Source organism: Scaptodrosophila lebanonensis, unplaced genomic scaffold (assembly GCF_003285725.1).
Source record: "Scaptodrosophila lebanonensis strain 11010-0011.00,11010-0021.00 unplaced genomic scaffold, SlebRS2 tig00000043-arrow-pilon, whole genome shotgun sequence".
NCBI lineage: Eukaryota > Metazoa > Arthropoda > Insecta > Diptera > Drosophilidae > Scaptodrosophila > Scaptodrosophila lebanonensis.
Window position 1 is genome coordinate 11,426,430 of NW_022060545.1, and position 17,158 is coordinate 11,443,587.

A 17,158-nucleotide genomic window follows, 5' to 3' on the forward strand; every position below is an offset into this window, starting at 1 on the left:
ATCCACTACAATCCACTAATCTAACTATCTGATAAAAATGCATGATTTCCAGCATAATTGGCTGCTTATATCAATCTATTCTTCAAGTCAACACTTTAAAATCATCTCGTCGTATCTCAATTGTTTGTAAGGGAACTTGCAAGCGTTTTGTATAAATATTTCTTTATATTCATGCGCTCTTATTCACAATTCATGAGTCTTGTAAGCAATCGCTCACTTTAGCTTGTACTTGGTATTTTTGCTCACACACATATATACACACACGCACAAACACAATACATAAACAGACAAGCCAGTTATCCTGCAGCAGAGTCAGCTGCATTGCGACATTGCGCATACGCCACATATGCCGGCTAGGAAGAAAACTTTTCTAGCTGGCTGGCAATGCATTAATATGTTCATTTCAACATAAACCCAGCGATGCCTTTAACTTTTCGCTTAATACGAATATCAAGCGTATGGAATAATATTTAAATTTATGACATCGACAAACTTATGGACAAACTTTCAACGACAGCTGCAAATCTTTGCCGATTTTAAACCGAGAACGCCAAACCCTTCAAAATACTACACATACATATATATATATAGTATTTTCAGCACAATATATGCGACCATATGCATACACTACACACTGATAGAAAACTTTAGTTAAGTAGAAATATAAATTTGATAAAAATTTGTCTTAAAACTATTTGAATTTTGTATGATTTACTTTCGAATTAAATAATCAGACATTTAAAATTTTAAAGATGCTCAAAGAAATCGCTTATTCTAATACAAGGAATTGCGAAAAGAAAACAAATAATCACAGTATGTAAATTTTTTATTAAAACTATAACAATTCCCGCCATGGGAGTTGCCATCTAATGCATGTTCGGATAAGCAATTACAGTGAAAACTCCCTTGGCCGGACACTCACGTTCGGCCAATTTTTGTCCATCCAAGGGGAGTGTCCGCTTAAGGGGATACTTAAATACTTTACACCCCGATCGAATGTGTTTAGAAAAAGTGTCCGCCGAAGAGAGTGTCCGGATAAAAGAGGTGTCCATTAAGGGAGTTTTCACTGTATTGTGATAAGAGATGGTCTGAGTCAGCATTATAATGAAATCTCAGCTTAAAAATGTTTGACTTCCTCTCAAATAACAATGTCGATGCATTGAATTGAAGCTTTTTTATATCTCCTAAATATTACTTACTTTTTATCCAGGAGAATGCATTAAATTGAAGCTTTTTATATCTCCTAAATATTTACTTTTTACCAAGGAGAATTATAAAAGAGAAAGCCATGACAGTCTTCAGCACAATCTTATTGGCAATTAAAGTATTTGATTGTACATGAAAAACAACACAAGCTCTAACTGTTGAGAGTGAATTTCCTATATAGGACCACTAACTACTTTTTAGCAAGATGTTTGTAGGTCCCCCCCACTTTTTCTGACAGTGTACTTTACAGCTCGCTTACTATGAATTTTCAGGGCGCACATACTATCGCAGCAGCTTTCAATATTCGCACAGCTTTGAGCTTACTTTTTCCATTTCCCAGTGTCATTTTTAAAAATTGATTTATAGCCAATAGTGCGTGGCGTTGTTTGGGCTGAAGTTGTTGTTGTAGCTGTTGCTACTACTATTCCTGTTGTTGTCACTGCCGGTCGAAGCGACCAAATTCCCACTGTTCGACATTGAGGCGCAGACAAAACTTTTAAATTGTAATAACTATATATGTATGTATGGAAATAAAAAATAGAATTGAAAATTGAAGCTCCTGTTTCTGTCACTGGCGTGCTTTAAACAATAAATTACGCAATTGTTGTCAAAACGCTTCGACCCACGTAAAATGAGACGTCAATTAAAACGTATCAAACGCATACGCAATGCCACAGGCAGCATACTTATACACATACATACAAGCATATAAATACATATATGTAGATGTATCTATGTATTGAGCAACTATAGCAACAACACGATGGGTGGCCAAGAGCGGCAAAAACAGCGAAAACAACAAAAAAAGAGCAATAACAGGCATTTACAAAAGCAATTGCTCATTTTTGCACATTTTGCGCCATAAAATTTTTCACTCATGAATAAAAGAAGAATCGCTTGGCCCACTCGCTGTTCGGATTCGGTGGGTTGGTGGGCTGGTAGGGTTGCTGATTAGTGACGGGGGCGTGACCGAAAGTAGTTTCATGTGCAGCATAATCACGAAATATACAACTTCCTAAAACTATCAATTACTCGTAATACTTGTAGTACATTAGAGTTTTGTTGGCCCGGTCCCAGCTAGTGCTAGAGACTATTTCGTTAGCAGAAACTAAAAAACTACGTCTCTGGGCTTAGTTCCCTTACTTCGAATGTAGAACGAAATGGGTAGACGGAAGTAATTTGCAGAATTTTCAAAAATCTCAAACTAAATTAAACTAGATGACCTTGCTCTATAATTTACCCTTTCAATCTTAGTCCTTTTGTAAAGAAATTTTTTTTACTAATTCCAAAATTTTCTGTTTCGAACAGAACGCATTTTTAAATACGTTATTAAACAATTATCAATATTGAGCTTTCATTTTGCCTAAGCTGGCCGTCTAAATGGCGGCAAAATGATCGGATTTTTATAATATATGACCGTATAGTATGCCCTTATTATTAGTCCTTATCATTAAAGCTCTCTTAATATAGGACTCACACATATTTACATTCAAACATGTTCATACATAAATACATACATAGGTACACTTAAACCAAATTTGTTCTTGATTAAATTGTATTCCAAATATTGGACTTTTAGACTCATTACTGTACGAGCACTTAATATAAGTTATTGCTTCGTTAAACATTAAATTATCATTTCATTTGCCATTAAATGTTAACCGTATTAAATAAATAATTATTTTTACATATTTTTCCCATTAATAATCTACATAGGTATATGGCGTCTTCTTTTTTCATTTCATTGTTTTTATTTATTTATTTATTTGTAAATAAAAAAAAAATATGTTTTTTTATTTCTATATATTAATTTTTGCCATTTGTCTATTTTATTTCTTTCAAGAAGCAAAGCTTTTGTTTTATTTAATATTTTGTCTTATATTCACACATAATTATATTTCTTAAATACGTATTTTATTACTATGTATACACATATTATATATATTTTTGTGAATTTTTTGAGATTATATAATATCTTTTATATTTTTATATTTATTTATATATTATTATTATTTGTTTGTATTTATATAATTAAGAAAATAATTTTTACAACGAACACATATACATATTTTGTTTTATTTTATCTACACTTACTAATACGCAACTATTTTTGGCCTTATTGATACTAAATATATTTATTTTTTATTATTATATATTATTTTTTAAATATTTGTACTAGTAAATATTTTTATTATTTTTTACATATTTGTACATGTAAATATTTTTCTAATTTGTTCATGTTTTTATCGTTTAGTTTATAATCAATTTGTTTTAATATTTTTGTTTGTTTAATTTTATTCTTATTTTAAACCTATGTATATTACAAGTATTGACACCGCTTTTCATCACTAACGCAGATAAAGGTGAAGGCCGCTGAATAAATAATAGAGAAGCCCATTTATCTGAGAAAGGGTTTCAGTTCGCTAGCTCTCAGTTATAATTGTTATTAAGCTTAGAGACATGACAACTCATCAGTTTGTAAATTAAGAGAACCACTGGGAACACTCACGGATGCTTATGGTGATCCCATCTTTAGTTGTTAAGTTGGTTGGCTGCGTTGGCCAACTCTGTTGGTTTGTTTGTGGCCAGACAGCCAGATAGACAGATAGACAGTTATGGCTTTACAGCTGGCCGTGCACACAATAATTAAGCGTTGACTTGTTCAATTACCAAAATGCAATTGCTTTTAGCCACGCAATGTGAACGCGAGCAGTCGCCCGTCGTCAAAATGGATGTCGGATGGATGTAGACTTTTGGACACTGCTGGTCCAACTGTTTCAAACACTTACACCTTAAGCCCATTCAGTTGCCTTCAGTTGTTGTAGTTTTTGCTTATTCGTTTGTTGTTGTTGCTGTTGTTATTGCTCCATTGTCAATTTGCATTAAAAATATAAAAAGTGCGGCATGCAAAATTAAGTTCATTCCGAAGCTACTGTCTCCGCTTGTCGTCATCTTTTTGTTCATAAAACTTTGGTCGCTTGTTGTCTTCGTGTTGGCGTGTTGCATTAAAAGTGTCAGCCACACAGACAAGCAGACAGCCTGCCAACCTGCCAACCTGCCAGCCGGCCAACAATAAAAGCAATCACTAAAATTCAGATCGGTACGAATCTTGTATGCACTGTACACGTATCTGATAGACCGCTTTAACAACCAGTCAAGCGGAATTTTCTTGCAGGAAATAATATTAATTTAAAATTAATAATAAATCCCAAGAGAGTGAAATTCCACGTATAGTCGGTTAGAATTTCCGGGACTGAAGATTCTGCATATAACTCGGTTCGAATCGTGGCGGTACCATCACCGCATAAAATCATGATTTGAAAATTACTTGCAGTCTTAACAAATTATTTAGGACTGGTTTCATATATAAAAATATCAAAACTGTCGTGTTATGGCCAAAACTGTTGGCCAGTTCAAAGCATAATAATATTAGAAAAACATAAAAATAAATAAAATCTTTAAAATTTTAGAAAATGATAAGTCTGTGAGGGTCTAAAAAATAAAATTAGCATGAATTTTTAAAAATTCAAACAGAATAAAACGCATTAGTGAATAAAAAACAAGTGCCTTATCAAGCTGTCGCTGGATAAACGCTGCAGAAATCCAGAAAACGGAAAGTGTTCCGGGAAGTAGATCCCTCCTATTCTTCCTAAAAAAGACAGAGAACAGGCGAACCTTATTTATACAGAACAATTAACAATTTATGGGGAACAAAAAAATTATATGTTTGTTAATTGAATTGAGAAATAAAATTACTAATTTGGGCTTAAAATATGAAACTCTCAGGTAGGCGGCGTTTTGCACAATCGTTCCTTTAGTAACTATATAAACTACTGAGGCAATATTGGCACGAAAGAGTAAACTTGTTTTGCATACTAGTAAGACAAGTCTGCATGCCAAGTATGGCGTTCGTAACATGTATGGTTTCAAAGATCTGGAGGTTCATACAGACGGATGGACGAACGGGTGGGCATGGCTATATCTCGTTTGTGCTAGTATACCTTTCCCTCTCGAGGAAAGGGTATCGGAAGTACAACTGCGGGCATCAACAACTTTTGCAAGCTTTGGTTTAATCATAAAAGTTTTCTTGACACGCGCCTGCCAACTAATAATATTCACTTCTTGTATTCATTACGAGACATTCTATTATTGCAGTTCGTATACATAAAGAGAGAAGCAATAAATGTATAGCAATAATAGAGGAGTAATAACAACAACAACAAAAAGAAGAAGATTATTGCAGTCAAATTGAAATGCATTGCCCGAAAATATGTACATGTGTCTGCAGCTGTTGCATGCAACATTGAATGGCTATGGTTATGCATGAGTGCCACATGCCATAGGCCGCCTCATGCCACATGCCGCATGCCACACCGCACGACTTGTACGTCTTACTACCATGCTTGTTGCCTGCCTTGCTGTTATCTGCAGCAACATGCGAGCCGATTAAAGCACATCCAGTCACCGTTATTTATGCGCATAATTAGTTCAATTTACATATGCTACCAATACACAAGCGCCAAGATCTCAAGGATTTGCATACAAACGGCGGCATTATGGCAAATCATTCATTTCACTGCCCAAGCACAAGCCCAGGCCCAAAGGCTTCGACCAACTTCGTCGACAGACCGCCTGCCTGCCTGCCTGCCTCTCTGGCCGACTGTCTGGCTGGCTGGCTTATTAAATAAAAGTAACAAGTTGCCGACAAGTAAAAGTTGCACAAAAGCACAAATACAACGCGTGCTGCTGCCACAAAGCAAAAACTACAAAAACAAATAATAAACAACAACAACAGCAACAACAGCAGCAGCAGCAACAGCGAGCTGCTGCAAAATTGCCTCATTATATAAAAAGGCTGAAAAAAAAGTTTGCAGTTAACACAAAAGCCCACGTAGTGGGTAGCCATGGCAGTTAGGTGGTTGCTTCAGAGTAAAGGAGTGTTGGGTTGGCGAGGGGAGGGGTCGAGAGGGTTGGTGAGGGGTGGGGAGGGGAGGGGAGGCAAGCAGTGCAGTTGTAGCGCTTGTCGAGCAAGTGCTGGAATTTATGCGGCACAAAGCCATCGCAAATGTGAGCAAAACGACATAAGCAGGCATAAACAGTGCAACAAAACAACTACACATTGCCACACACACACACACACACACACGCACAATACAACAAGAAGCACACACACACACACGCCCACACTAATAAAAGGTACAAACAATCCAGACAACGACAAACACATATTTACGGTACAAATTGCTTAAATTGGCTAACTTATTCTATATACTTGTATATCAGTAGGTATCTTTGGTGAATTCCCTACAAGTTAGTCCAGAAACTTCGTAAAAAAACTCCACACGTCGTCGTATTAATCAATGGAGTATTATATTTATTCTTCGTATTAATTAAATTAAGTTTTATTTATATCGACTTCTCGCGTCCGAAGTCAAACCCTTACTACTCTGCTGATATACCATCTTAGCCTGTCCTGGGGATGTAAAAAACATCGATGTATCGAGCAGCGACGATGTTTTTACCACGATGCATCGATGTTTGTCCAAACATCGAACGTTATTCATGTTTTCTTTGTGTGGTTTACCGAAGAAGGTATATAGGTATTATAAATTATTTGATGTTTTCATTAAAATGTGTATTTTGTAATATACATTTTAGTTTTAGCTTAATACGCTTAAAAGGTGTAGCTGAAACGCGTCGTTGTTTTTAAAACTGTATAGAATCAGTTATTTTAAGTAAGCCATACAAGTCATCGTAAGTCAATATTACGAGTACTTTTTTGATTAACAACATTAAGTCAAATACTTTGACAGTCTCTCTTGATATATAAACATTTTTTATTTGAAACATCGCTAGTGATTTTCTCCCTAATAATCGCTTTTTTTCTAGTGAAAGTAAATTTTTTAAATCATCGATGCATCGTTGTTTTTTTGCGATGCATCGACCATACATCGATTTTTGATAAAGAGACATGGGAGTACATCAACATCGAAGTTTTCCCTTCGATTTACATCCCTAGCCTATCCTGGGCTGCCTATAGCGATAGTTTGATAATGATCTGCTGGTTAAAGAGCTGCCAAACCCTATAGATATAGCATCCTTGATAATCGTTTTTTTCTATTGAAAGTTAATTTTTTAAAACATCGATGCATCGTTGTTTTTTTGCGATGCATCGACCATACATCGATTTTTGATAAAGAGACATCGGTGTACATCAACATCGATGTTTTCCCTTCGATTTACATCCCTAGCCTATCCTGGGCTGCCTATAGCGATAGTTTGATAATGATCTGCTGGTTAAAGAGCTGCCAAACCCTATAGATATAGCATCCTTGATATAGCACAACATGCAGTAGTTGCAAGGATGAGAAAGGTATATCAAGTTTCCGACATCTAACTTATATGGGACTTCGCTGAAATTCTTAGAAAACGAACCCAGTTTTTGGAACCATGAACCATTACAAGAGGGCCCCTTTTCATGAATTCCACAATATTGTAAATAAATATTTTCATCTTCACCGAAACCATGTACACTGATAAAAAAAAAAAACCACGGAAGTTTCAATATTTAGATGTAGATTTAACTATTTTTACCATCTATTTTGCACCATCGTGTGTTTTAGTAAATATGAAGTGTGCACACTTAAATTTAATATTAAAATATATACTTGAGAATTCTAGTCAATTGAAATGTAATAGTTTTCTATATATATATACTTTGATCGACTACAAAAACTTCAAATTAAAGATGAGAAAAATATTATATTTTACTATTATGTGCATATTAATATTTAATATGGTTAAACATTAAATTGAATATGACACACTTTAACGAAGTTTTACAATTTGTTTTGAATATTATTCATATTAAAATCACTAATTGAATATGTTTATAGTAAAATTTACGATGTTTATATTTGATTTGAATATGAAATAGGTGAACATTAAATTGAATATGAAAATGTTCATCTGTACTATGCAACTTTTTTATCAGTGTACTATTACATCTCGTTTCATGTGCTATTACATGTCATTGCGAAGGCTAGAAAACAGCTAGAGAAATAGTAATGAAAATAGACAGACAAGTTAACACACAGACAAACGGACTCACCTTGTCGAGTATGTAGCCATTCCTCTTTATTATTACAATGTGTGATACAAGAAAGTTCCCTTTAAAAAAAAAACAAGAGAGAACGCTACAGTCGATCAAGCCCGACAGTGTAATACCCTGTACCCAGTAAAACTTCCGTCACTCAGTTATATGCGCCCAAAGCAGCAGCAAAAAGACGAGGGTTGTACTGGCGAGAATTTGTTTCGCTAATAACTTTTTTTTATACCCTGTACCCGTAGGGTAAACAGGGTATATTAGGTTTGTGCAAAGTATGTAACATACAGAAGGAAGCATCTCCGACCCCATAAAGTATATATATTCTTGATCAGCATGACGAGAGAAATCGATCTAGACATGTCCGTCCGTCTGTCCGTCTGGATGAACGCGAGGATCTCAGAAACTATAAAAGCTATAATAACCAAAGTTGGCATCCAGATTCTCCTAGGTCCGAGTAAGGACGAGTTTATTTTTTTTTTTTTAATTTTCCCCCCCTTCCCCCGCTACAGAATTTCGTCAATAGCGTCCACATTTCAATTGCTACCTAAACCAAACTTTGCACACATAATTCAAATTCAAATTCAATTCGGTCAATTCTAAGAAAAGTTATTAGCGAAACAAATTCTCGCCAGTACAACCTCACCAAACTGCAGCAACAAGTTCGCTCTTCTTCTTCCTCTTTTTGCTGCTGCTATGGGCGCATATAACTCAGTGACGGAAGTTTACCTGGGTACAGGGTATTACACTGTCGGGCTTGCTCGACTGTAGCGTTCTCTCTTGTTAGAATTGACTGAATTGAATAAACTTTTTTAAACAACAGTAGATAATTATATATAAATTAAGTGTGCAAAGTGTGGTTTAGGTAGCATTTGAAATGTGGACGCTATTGACGAAATTCTGTAGCGGAGGAAGGGGAGAAAATTAAAAAAAAGTAAATAAACTCGTCCTTTCTCGGACCTAGGAGAATCTGGATGCCAACTTTGGTTATTCTAGCTTTTATAGTTTCTGAGATCCTTGCGTTCATCCAGACGGACAGACGGACGGACGGACGAACATGCCTACATCGATTTCTCTCGTCATGCTGATTCAGAATATATATACTTTATGGGGTCGGAGATGCTTCCTTCTGCATGTTACATACTTTGTACAAACTTAATATATATAATAAAAAAAACTAAATCTTCTTAGCCAGTTACTACTGTACACTGTGGCGCACAGCAGCCACAAAGTGCACTGAGGGCAGCATTGCAAGTACAGAGAGTTGAACGGAGAGTGAGAAAAAATGTGGCTGGGTGATTGGGTGAATGGGAATGTGAATGTGAATGGCTGCACAGTGCGTCTGTTTTGACTGTTGGGGCTTCCCAATGGCATCTATTTTTTCCTCTCTCTACTACTTCCTATTCCTTTTCCTTTTGCTGTCCGATTTTCCGCTATACCGCTTGTTCGCGCTCGGCGCTCCACAGTGTGGGCGTAAATGTTGTTATGCGGTAAATGCGCCATAAAGCTACGACTCCCAAAGGCTGCTTACATTTGCGTAAATGTACTTTTGTCCCACACCGTGGCCTGCTTATGGTGGGCGGTAAGTGGGCGTGGCAGTGGTGGTGCTGCTGCTGCTCCTGCCCTTTATGCATGCGCCACTCAAATAAAATTTAATAAAAAACGTGCAGCTCGGCATAATGCGAATGGAAGGCAGTCAATGGCAATATGAGAGGCGTTGAAATAAAGAAGAAGAAGAGAGATGTGTGGGGGTAGGGGAAGTGGGCAGTTGGGACGGAAATTAAAATTGGAGTTGCAATGCATTGTGGCGTTGAGCGCACATCAAAATGCAAAGTGATGATGGCAACAGCTAATATGATAACCCACTCATTCAATCGTGTTCGACTAATTTACAACAACAACAACAGCAGTAGTAAGCAACTAAGCAACCAATACCAGCACCACAAGACATTAGCTGTCAAGAACAATACGTGAGCGCGCAATCAACGCCAGTGGAACATCGCCGCAGCAGCCGCCAATAAGACAAGCAACTCGTATACTCACAGATGTAGATACAACTGCAAGTACGAGTACTCGTACAACATCACTGAGAGAAAAAAAAACATGTTTCATCTTGTTGTTTTCGCCTCAAAATTAAACACTTCAATTGCGTTTTCTTAAGTGGAATCGAGGCTTGAAATAGACCGTTTTAATAAAGTTTAGGATAATCGGCCAACTGGCTTTTAGAACTATTATAATTTATACCGTTCACTGAGCTGTGTAATGATTTATTGTGTTTGGATGGCGAAATCCTTAATGCTTTCTTATTAAAACTAGATAGTGCATAATTCGCTCCTTTTGCCCAAAGAGAAATAGCTCTATAGCTTTTTTATAGCCATGATGATTTTTCATTCATTCCCTTTAGAGAGCGTGACAAAAACTTGCCATCACATTCAAGCAAATTCAGTGAAATTATTTTCTGTCAGTCCAATAAGTTCTCATAATTGTCCCTTTTTAAATTGCCATTAATTATTCATAGACAGTGTTTTTCTTTTACAATTTACAACTTTTAAAGAAATTCCATTCGCATACCAATGGCAACCAACTGTGTGGTATAATTTTTTTTTCTACAACATTTTTCGACTCCTTTGTGAACGTTTGGAGTTTGGAGATGCTTTTTTTATAAGTTTCACAATCAGTTTCGTCATACTCCATAAATTAACGAGACTATTCACAATTCCCTAATGCTGCCCAATGTAATACTTATGTATACCTGTAAATATATTCTTTGCAAGACTATTTTAATAATGCAGCAAATCTAATAGACCACAGTGCTCCTACACTTAAAAGTTTTAAAATATTTGCAAATTTAAGTCTAGAATCGATTTTAAACTCCCGATTGATTCATATTTGATTAAAACATTTTAAATATTAATGATGTTTCAATTTAAATAACAAAATTAATACCAGTTTTCTTCTGTCTGCCTTTTTATTTTCAATCAAAATAAGTAGTTGCATTTACTATAGTCCTAAATGAAAAAGGAAAGCTTGCTCTTTTTAAAAATCATCGAAGAGTTAAGTCAATTCACAGATAAAGATACAATACTTAGTGTCAAGTGTTATTCCATCATTCTGCGAACTTTATGTTAAATTAACTTTAACTTCAATTAAAATATTTGCGATTGCAAGAAACAAATATTAATTACAAAACTGCATAAATTCAAACCTAACCGGAATTTTATTTTACGCACTATTTTTCCCTCAGTGTACAATCAGAGATACAAATATAGTCAACAGGCCACAGTGACAATAAGAGCACTCGAACCCAATGGGCAAGTGTGTGTCGCGCCAACCAACAACAGCCGCACATCATCAATCTGTGTTGACAATAACGCTATCCGAACAGGATTTGGCCCAGACGCACAAACTATGGCAACAGTTGACATCGAGTAATGAATATGTAGCAGCCACAGAATCCACAGTCGACCCACAAGATGAGCCTTTCTACTATTGCATAAGTCACAAAAAGCCAAAGCGTGAAGCTGCAGACAACGAATCGGAAGCTCTTCTGCACTTCGAGACAATCTATAATAATGTTCTGGCTGCCGAAGGACCAAACGACTACACTTGTCAGGAATTTCTATTGCAGGAGCTGGCACAGTTTATGGAACAAGCCGATGTCGTCAGTCTGAGCAGCCTGGCTAAGCCCGAACAAGAGCCAGAGCAATGGACAGTGGATTGTGGACAGAGAATAAATCGTCCTGCAGAGCTGCAACTAAAACGGCGGCCCACTGGTTGTCTTGGAAACGCCAAAGAGGTAAGTAGAGGAGTGCATTATTTAAAATACAGAAATAATTGACCCCGTTTATGCAGAAATAATGACCACCACCCCAAAGCCCACTTTCTATTATGTTTATAAAATTAACATGAAATATGATATGCTAAGCCAATGGCACTCAAAACAGTGTATATTCGATTTAAAGAATAGCAGGATATAAGGATATTTTATAGTTGAGATCATCATACCACTGTATTCCATAGCTGCTATAGGAAACTAACACCTTTGTTTTGAAAACTAACAACCTTATTTGATATCAAAATGGGTTTATAATACAATTTAAAAACATACAATTTAATTAGAACTTAATCAAATACTTATTATATAGCATAATCGTGTTAGGAAACTATTTAACTATATTCAGTATTGTGAAAACTGATAAACAGACGTCCATGCCTATTTCTAGAGAGAAGTAATTTAACGAATTTTCAAATACAACACCAATATGGGACCATCAGGTGACCTCCAACATATGTACTTTTTCATAGAAATTGCCAAAAAAAGACAAGAGAGATGATATTACCAAATTTGAGTTCAAAATTCCGAACTTTACTAGAGTTATGGAAAATCAAAAACAGGGGGGAGTGTATTAAAGAAAAACTTTACCTGCCTAGGGCTTAAGGGAACTTGGATACCAAGTTTGATAATTCTAGCTCTTGTACCACAGACTGGCAGACAGACGGACAGACGGACATGTCTATATCGACTTGTCTCGTCATGCTGATCAAGAATATATATACTTTGTGGGATCTGCCACGCCTTCTTCTGTGTGTTACATACATTCCCACAAAACTAGTATAGCCTTTCACCCTTTGAGTACAGGGTATAAAAACCCACCTTTACTCAACACTTGCGACTAGATGGCCTGAATGTGTACATTTGTGTATATGTGTAAGCAAATCACCAGTTTTGTTCTCATCTGCATAAACACGAAAGGGGGCTTGTTAAAAATAAAACTACACGTGTTATACTCGTACTTCTACACGTGCTATTCCCAGCATGGATTTTTTATTCATTTTTTAGAGAAAACTGTATAATTTTTTGTTAACAAGCTAAAGTGGAATTTCACTGTGTGTACGAATAATACATGTATCGCTTTTGTTTAACAAATAGATGTTTTTTCTCTTCAACTTTCCTAACAATTAAATCAACTTCCACTTACCAAATACCGTTTTCGTAGCCATTTCATTCTACGGTATAATCCCGGCTCAAACCACCCTCAATATAATTCACAACCACACAAAATGAACCCTAGATGGCGCCACTCGCACCAAACGACTCTCACCAAAAACCACCACCAATTGTCACATTTATGCTCTGCGGCCGGAACTGTCAGACACTTGTGTGTGTTTTTTTCTGCCTCTGCGCATGTTCCCGTGCTCCGCTTGACCGACGACGACGACGACGTTGACAGAGGGCCCAAGCATACTCATTCGGACTGCTAGAATTTTCAGCGACGCATTCAATTTTCCGTGTGCTGCAGTTTCACAAGTGAAAATCGAGCTGAGCAACAGTCAGCAGAAAAATCAAAGCAAGCAAATCTTGCAACGCAGAAAAACAAAAAAAGGAAAAGAATTTAAAGCATACTTGGAGGCGTCGCCGCATAGCAATAAATTCTTCAAAGCGGCGACTTTCAGAACACTTTTCCAAACGCTACCAATACACACGGTTTTCAAGGACTTACAAAAGACTTTTCCATACTTGTGTATGCGTGTGTGTGCTTGTGTGTGTGTATGTGTTGGTGGTGCCTGCCTCAAGTGCAACTATAAATGGCGTAATATGTGCGAGTGTACGAATAGCACTTGTGACCAGTGAATACAGATAGACATACATATACACATAGAATACATACAATATATAGTATATGTACTATTAGATATTTGTTTTGGGGCAACGAGCAAAACGGCGTACGTGAAAATTCAATACCGTGCTGAGCCGCTGGCTCGCAGTCTGTCCGATTGTGTCTCTGGAGACGTGCAAAATGGATGAATGCGATAACCTCGTCGTTACCTTAGCAGCACACGAGGCGTCGCCATCAGTCGCAGAGAAAGAGCAGCATCTTCAACAGGAACCAATCACCATCATCAATGATAACATCGTGGTATCAGAGACAGCAGAAACTCACTATTTTGATATAACGGACATAGAGCAAGGAATATCAACAGGAACAGTTGGAACTGTTGGAACAGTTGGAATTGTAACATTAGCAGCAGCAGCAGAAACAACAACAGAAACTGAAGAGGACGCAGAAGTAGACGCTGAAGTTGAAGCTGTCATCATTATGGTAAAGAGAGTAGAGCGCTTTAATTACAGTAACAGTCACTGCTTCAGTTTGTTGTTGTTTTATTGTTTTGTTTCTTTTTTTATACATAAGACAAATAGATTAAGATGTTTGTGCCCACTTATGGTACATTCTTACTATTTGCCCGTATTGACGCGCTAAACATGATGAGAGATGCTCTTTTGCCTTTTTAAATAGAAAGAAAGACATTTCATGAGAAACAGAATCGAAACTCGAGATCGGATTCTAAAAGTTAAATGAACAAAAAATGTTAAAACTATCATAAAAAAATTATCTTACAAAAAAAATATTGAAAAAACATATTCAAGCTGTTTTAATAGAATACTCTCTAAAAGTTTCTCATACATTATGTCAATACGTTTTTGAATATATATATACATATAATATATAATTTCCTGATTGCACGAAGTAGGTATTTTTTTTGCTCTTTTTTCGTATTTTGTATCCGTTAAGCAAGTAGATTTATGAAAATTAATAGGCCTGGAATTCGAGATCATTTCATCGAAACGTGAAATTTTTTAAAATAACCTTAGGTGCGACTAAAATGTCTTTAGAGGTTTTTGATATTACAAAATCCATAAATATGGATGAAACTGAAACATTTTATTCTCTTCTTATAAAATAACAAATAACACAAGATATTTGGGTAGAAGTCATTTTTTTGGCTGATCGTAACATTAAATCTCATCTTCTCTCAACTTTTTATTCGGTAATATCTATATATGTGAAGGTTTCTAACTGCATTTAGCTGTGAATCGGGATAGCTGGTATATTGTAACATATTTTTGTAATATTATAAAATTTGGGATGGGATATATTTCTTTTTATTTTTTTTGTTAATGTTGATGATGTAGTAAATAATATAAGAATGTATTTCTAAAGTAGTCAGAGAATTAAAGCTTATTTCTATTTCACAATCTTCTCAGCTATTGTTACAAGATTCAAAAGTTACATTGCACTGTACTTATATTTTGGATTTGAAAGTTATGTTCGTATTATTATTACGCGAGTTAAAGTGATTCTCAGATTATGTTATTTTAAAAGCTGTACCTCTTTTGGTTTACAGGCTAGAAAGTTGTTGTAATAGATAGGAAAATGCAACAGTATGTGAAAATAATGTGTCTGTCTAACCAAGTAATTGCTAAAGATTAGTATAAAGATGTTCCAAAATTTCGTTAATTATTGTTCAAAGTAATTTCTACATTATTTATTTTATTTTTTAAGTTTACTTTCGTAGAAAAAACATTTCAACTTTTTTCTGTAAGTGTATTTGAGAGCTGATGCTTTTACTTGACTGCGTACGCCTGTCCAAATGCACATCTAAATGCAAATGCAGGCGCATGAGTCATGCAAATATCGTTAGTTTTAGACGTCATGCCACCAAGCCACCCACAACACACCACACCTCCAACCACTGCCACTGGCAAGCACTTGACGTTAGAACTTTTATCTCAGCAGCTTATTGTTGTCTATTGTTTTGAGTTTTGAGCGCCACTGTTGACCTCAATCCGGCTTTGAAGTCAGCAGCTTTGCATTAATTGTTGCACCCGTTCTTCTCCAAATATCTGATCTCCACCCCCTCTCACACACTTTCCATTTTTAGGGTCAGACGGAGAGCAAGAAGCAAGGAGGTGGGGGCGGCAAGGCGAGTCGTCGGAACAATGGCGAACAGGGCGAGCACACATTACACACCAAAGGGACAGCCATGTCCTTTGGATTCCGCAAAAAGCTCAACTCGACGCCCAAGAAGTTCAAGAAACTGTTGGAGGGCACCACCGACCGTGGCGGCGACGGGGACTCCAAAACCCCGGAGCCCATCAAAGACGACAATGGGAATGCAGGTGAGCTCTGGCAATTGGTCAGCGATTCTAATTGGCATCTAGTATTGTGTGTTCTTTAACGATGCACTGACACGGCATGTAACTAACTGTCTTTATTTCCGGCTGTACCTTCTCTCCACCCACCCCGTAGCCACCCCTCCACCCGTACATTTCGAGAAAGTGGGCGCCGCAGCTCAGCGTGGAGCGACAGGCGCGGCCGGCAATCGCTTTGGATATCGCGGACAAATGCCACGCCCCGCTTCCACAGGCTTGGCGACCATGACCGGCGAGGAGTCAACCACAGAGAACAACAACAACAATAACCACAATGGCAATGCAACGGCCAGCAACACCAACAATAACCCCAACAACAACAACAATAATAATGCCGGCGTCCTCGTCAGCAATTGTAAGTGGCACTTTTGAACTCTGCACTTTGTAATGCCAACGAGAGAGAGAAAGAGAAAAGTAAACTAAAATCAACATCTTTCACCCAACCCGTCTCTCGTCCGCCCCCTTCTAGTGAAGCGTCGTTCGAAGAGCGCGCACGCAGGCCGTACCTTGGACGGCACCCAGAGCGATGGCGAGCCAAAAATAACACAACCAAAGACACTGACGTTCAATCTGAATCAGAACACAACCATTGAGTACCAGCGGCGTCAGTTCTTCGGCGAGATCGTAGACGGCACATCTCAGACAACCCGGTGTGGCTCACGCAGCCAGCAGACGACGGCACAACGCTACAACTACAACAATCTGGCCAGTATGCACGCGAATGTCATGTGAGTACTGAATGGAGTTGGAAAACACTGAATAGGTGGGACTCAAGCCACTTAGTCGCGAATTTAAATGAAGTGTGATAATAATTAGGAGTTCTTAAATACTCTAATCTAGCTTCTTTGTTTTTA

The 17,158-nt window shown here is 37.0% G+C and overlaps 1 protein-coding gene across 9 annotated transcripts in view; it reads left to right on the forward strand.

Moving 5' to 3' along the window:
• The window catches only part of LOC115622892 (serine-rich adhesin for platelets), a 39,750-nt gene that overhangs the window by 2,946 nt on the left and 19,646 nt on the right, over window positions 1-17,158 (forward strand). For 6 of the 9 annotated variants that reach the window (XM_030516999.1, XM_030517001.1, XM_030516998.1 and 3 more), the window contains exons 2-5: window positions 11,556-12,107; window positions 16,034-16,271; window positions 16,402-16,659; window positions 16,774-17,032. In XM_030516999.1, coding sequence (XP_030372859.1) covers window positions 11,619-12,107; window positions 16,034-16,271; window positions 16,402-16,659; window positions 16,774-17,032 — 1,244 coding nt within the window. In that variant the 5' untranslated portion in view covers window positions 11,556-11,618. Of the gene's footprint in view, window positions 1-11,555; window positions 12,108-13,596; window positions 14,413-16,033; window positions 16,272-16,401; window positions 16,660-16,773; window positions 17,033-17,158 lie in introns of those variants that run through there. The other 3 variants (XM_030516997.1, XM_030517003.1, XM_030517002.1) reach the window with 1 other exon arrangement.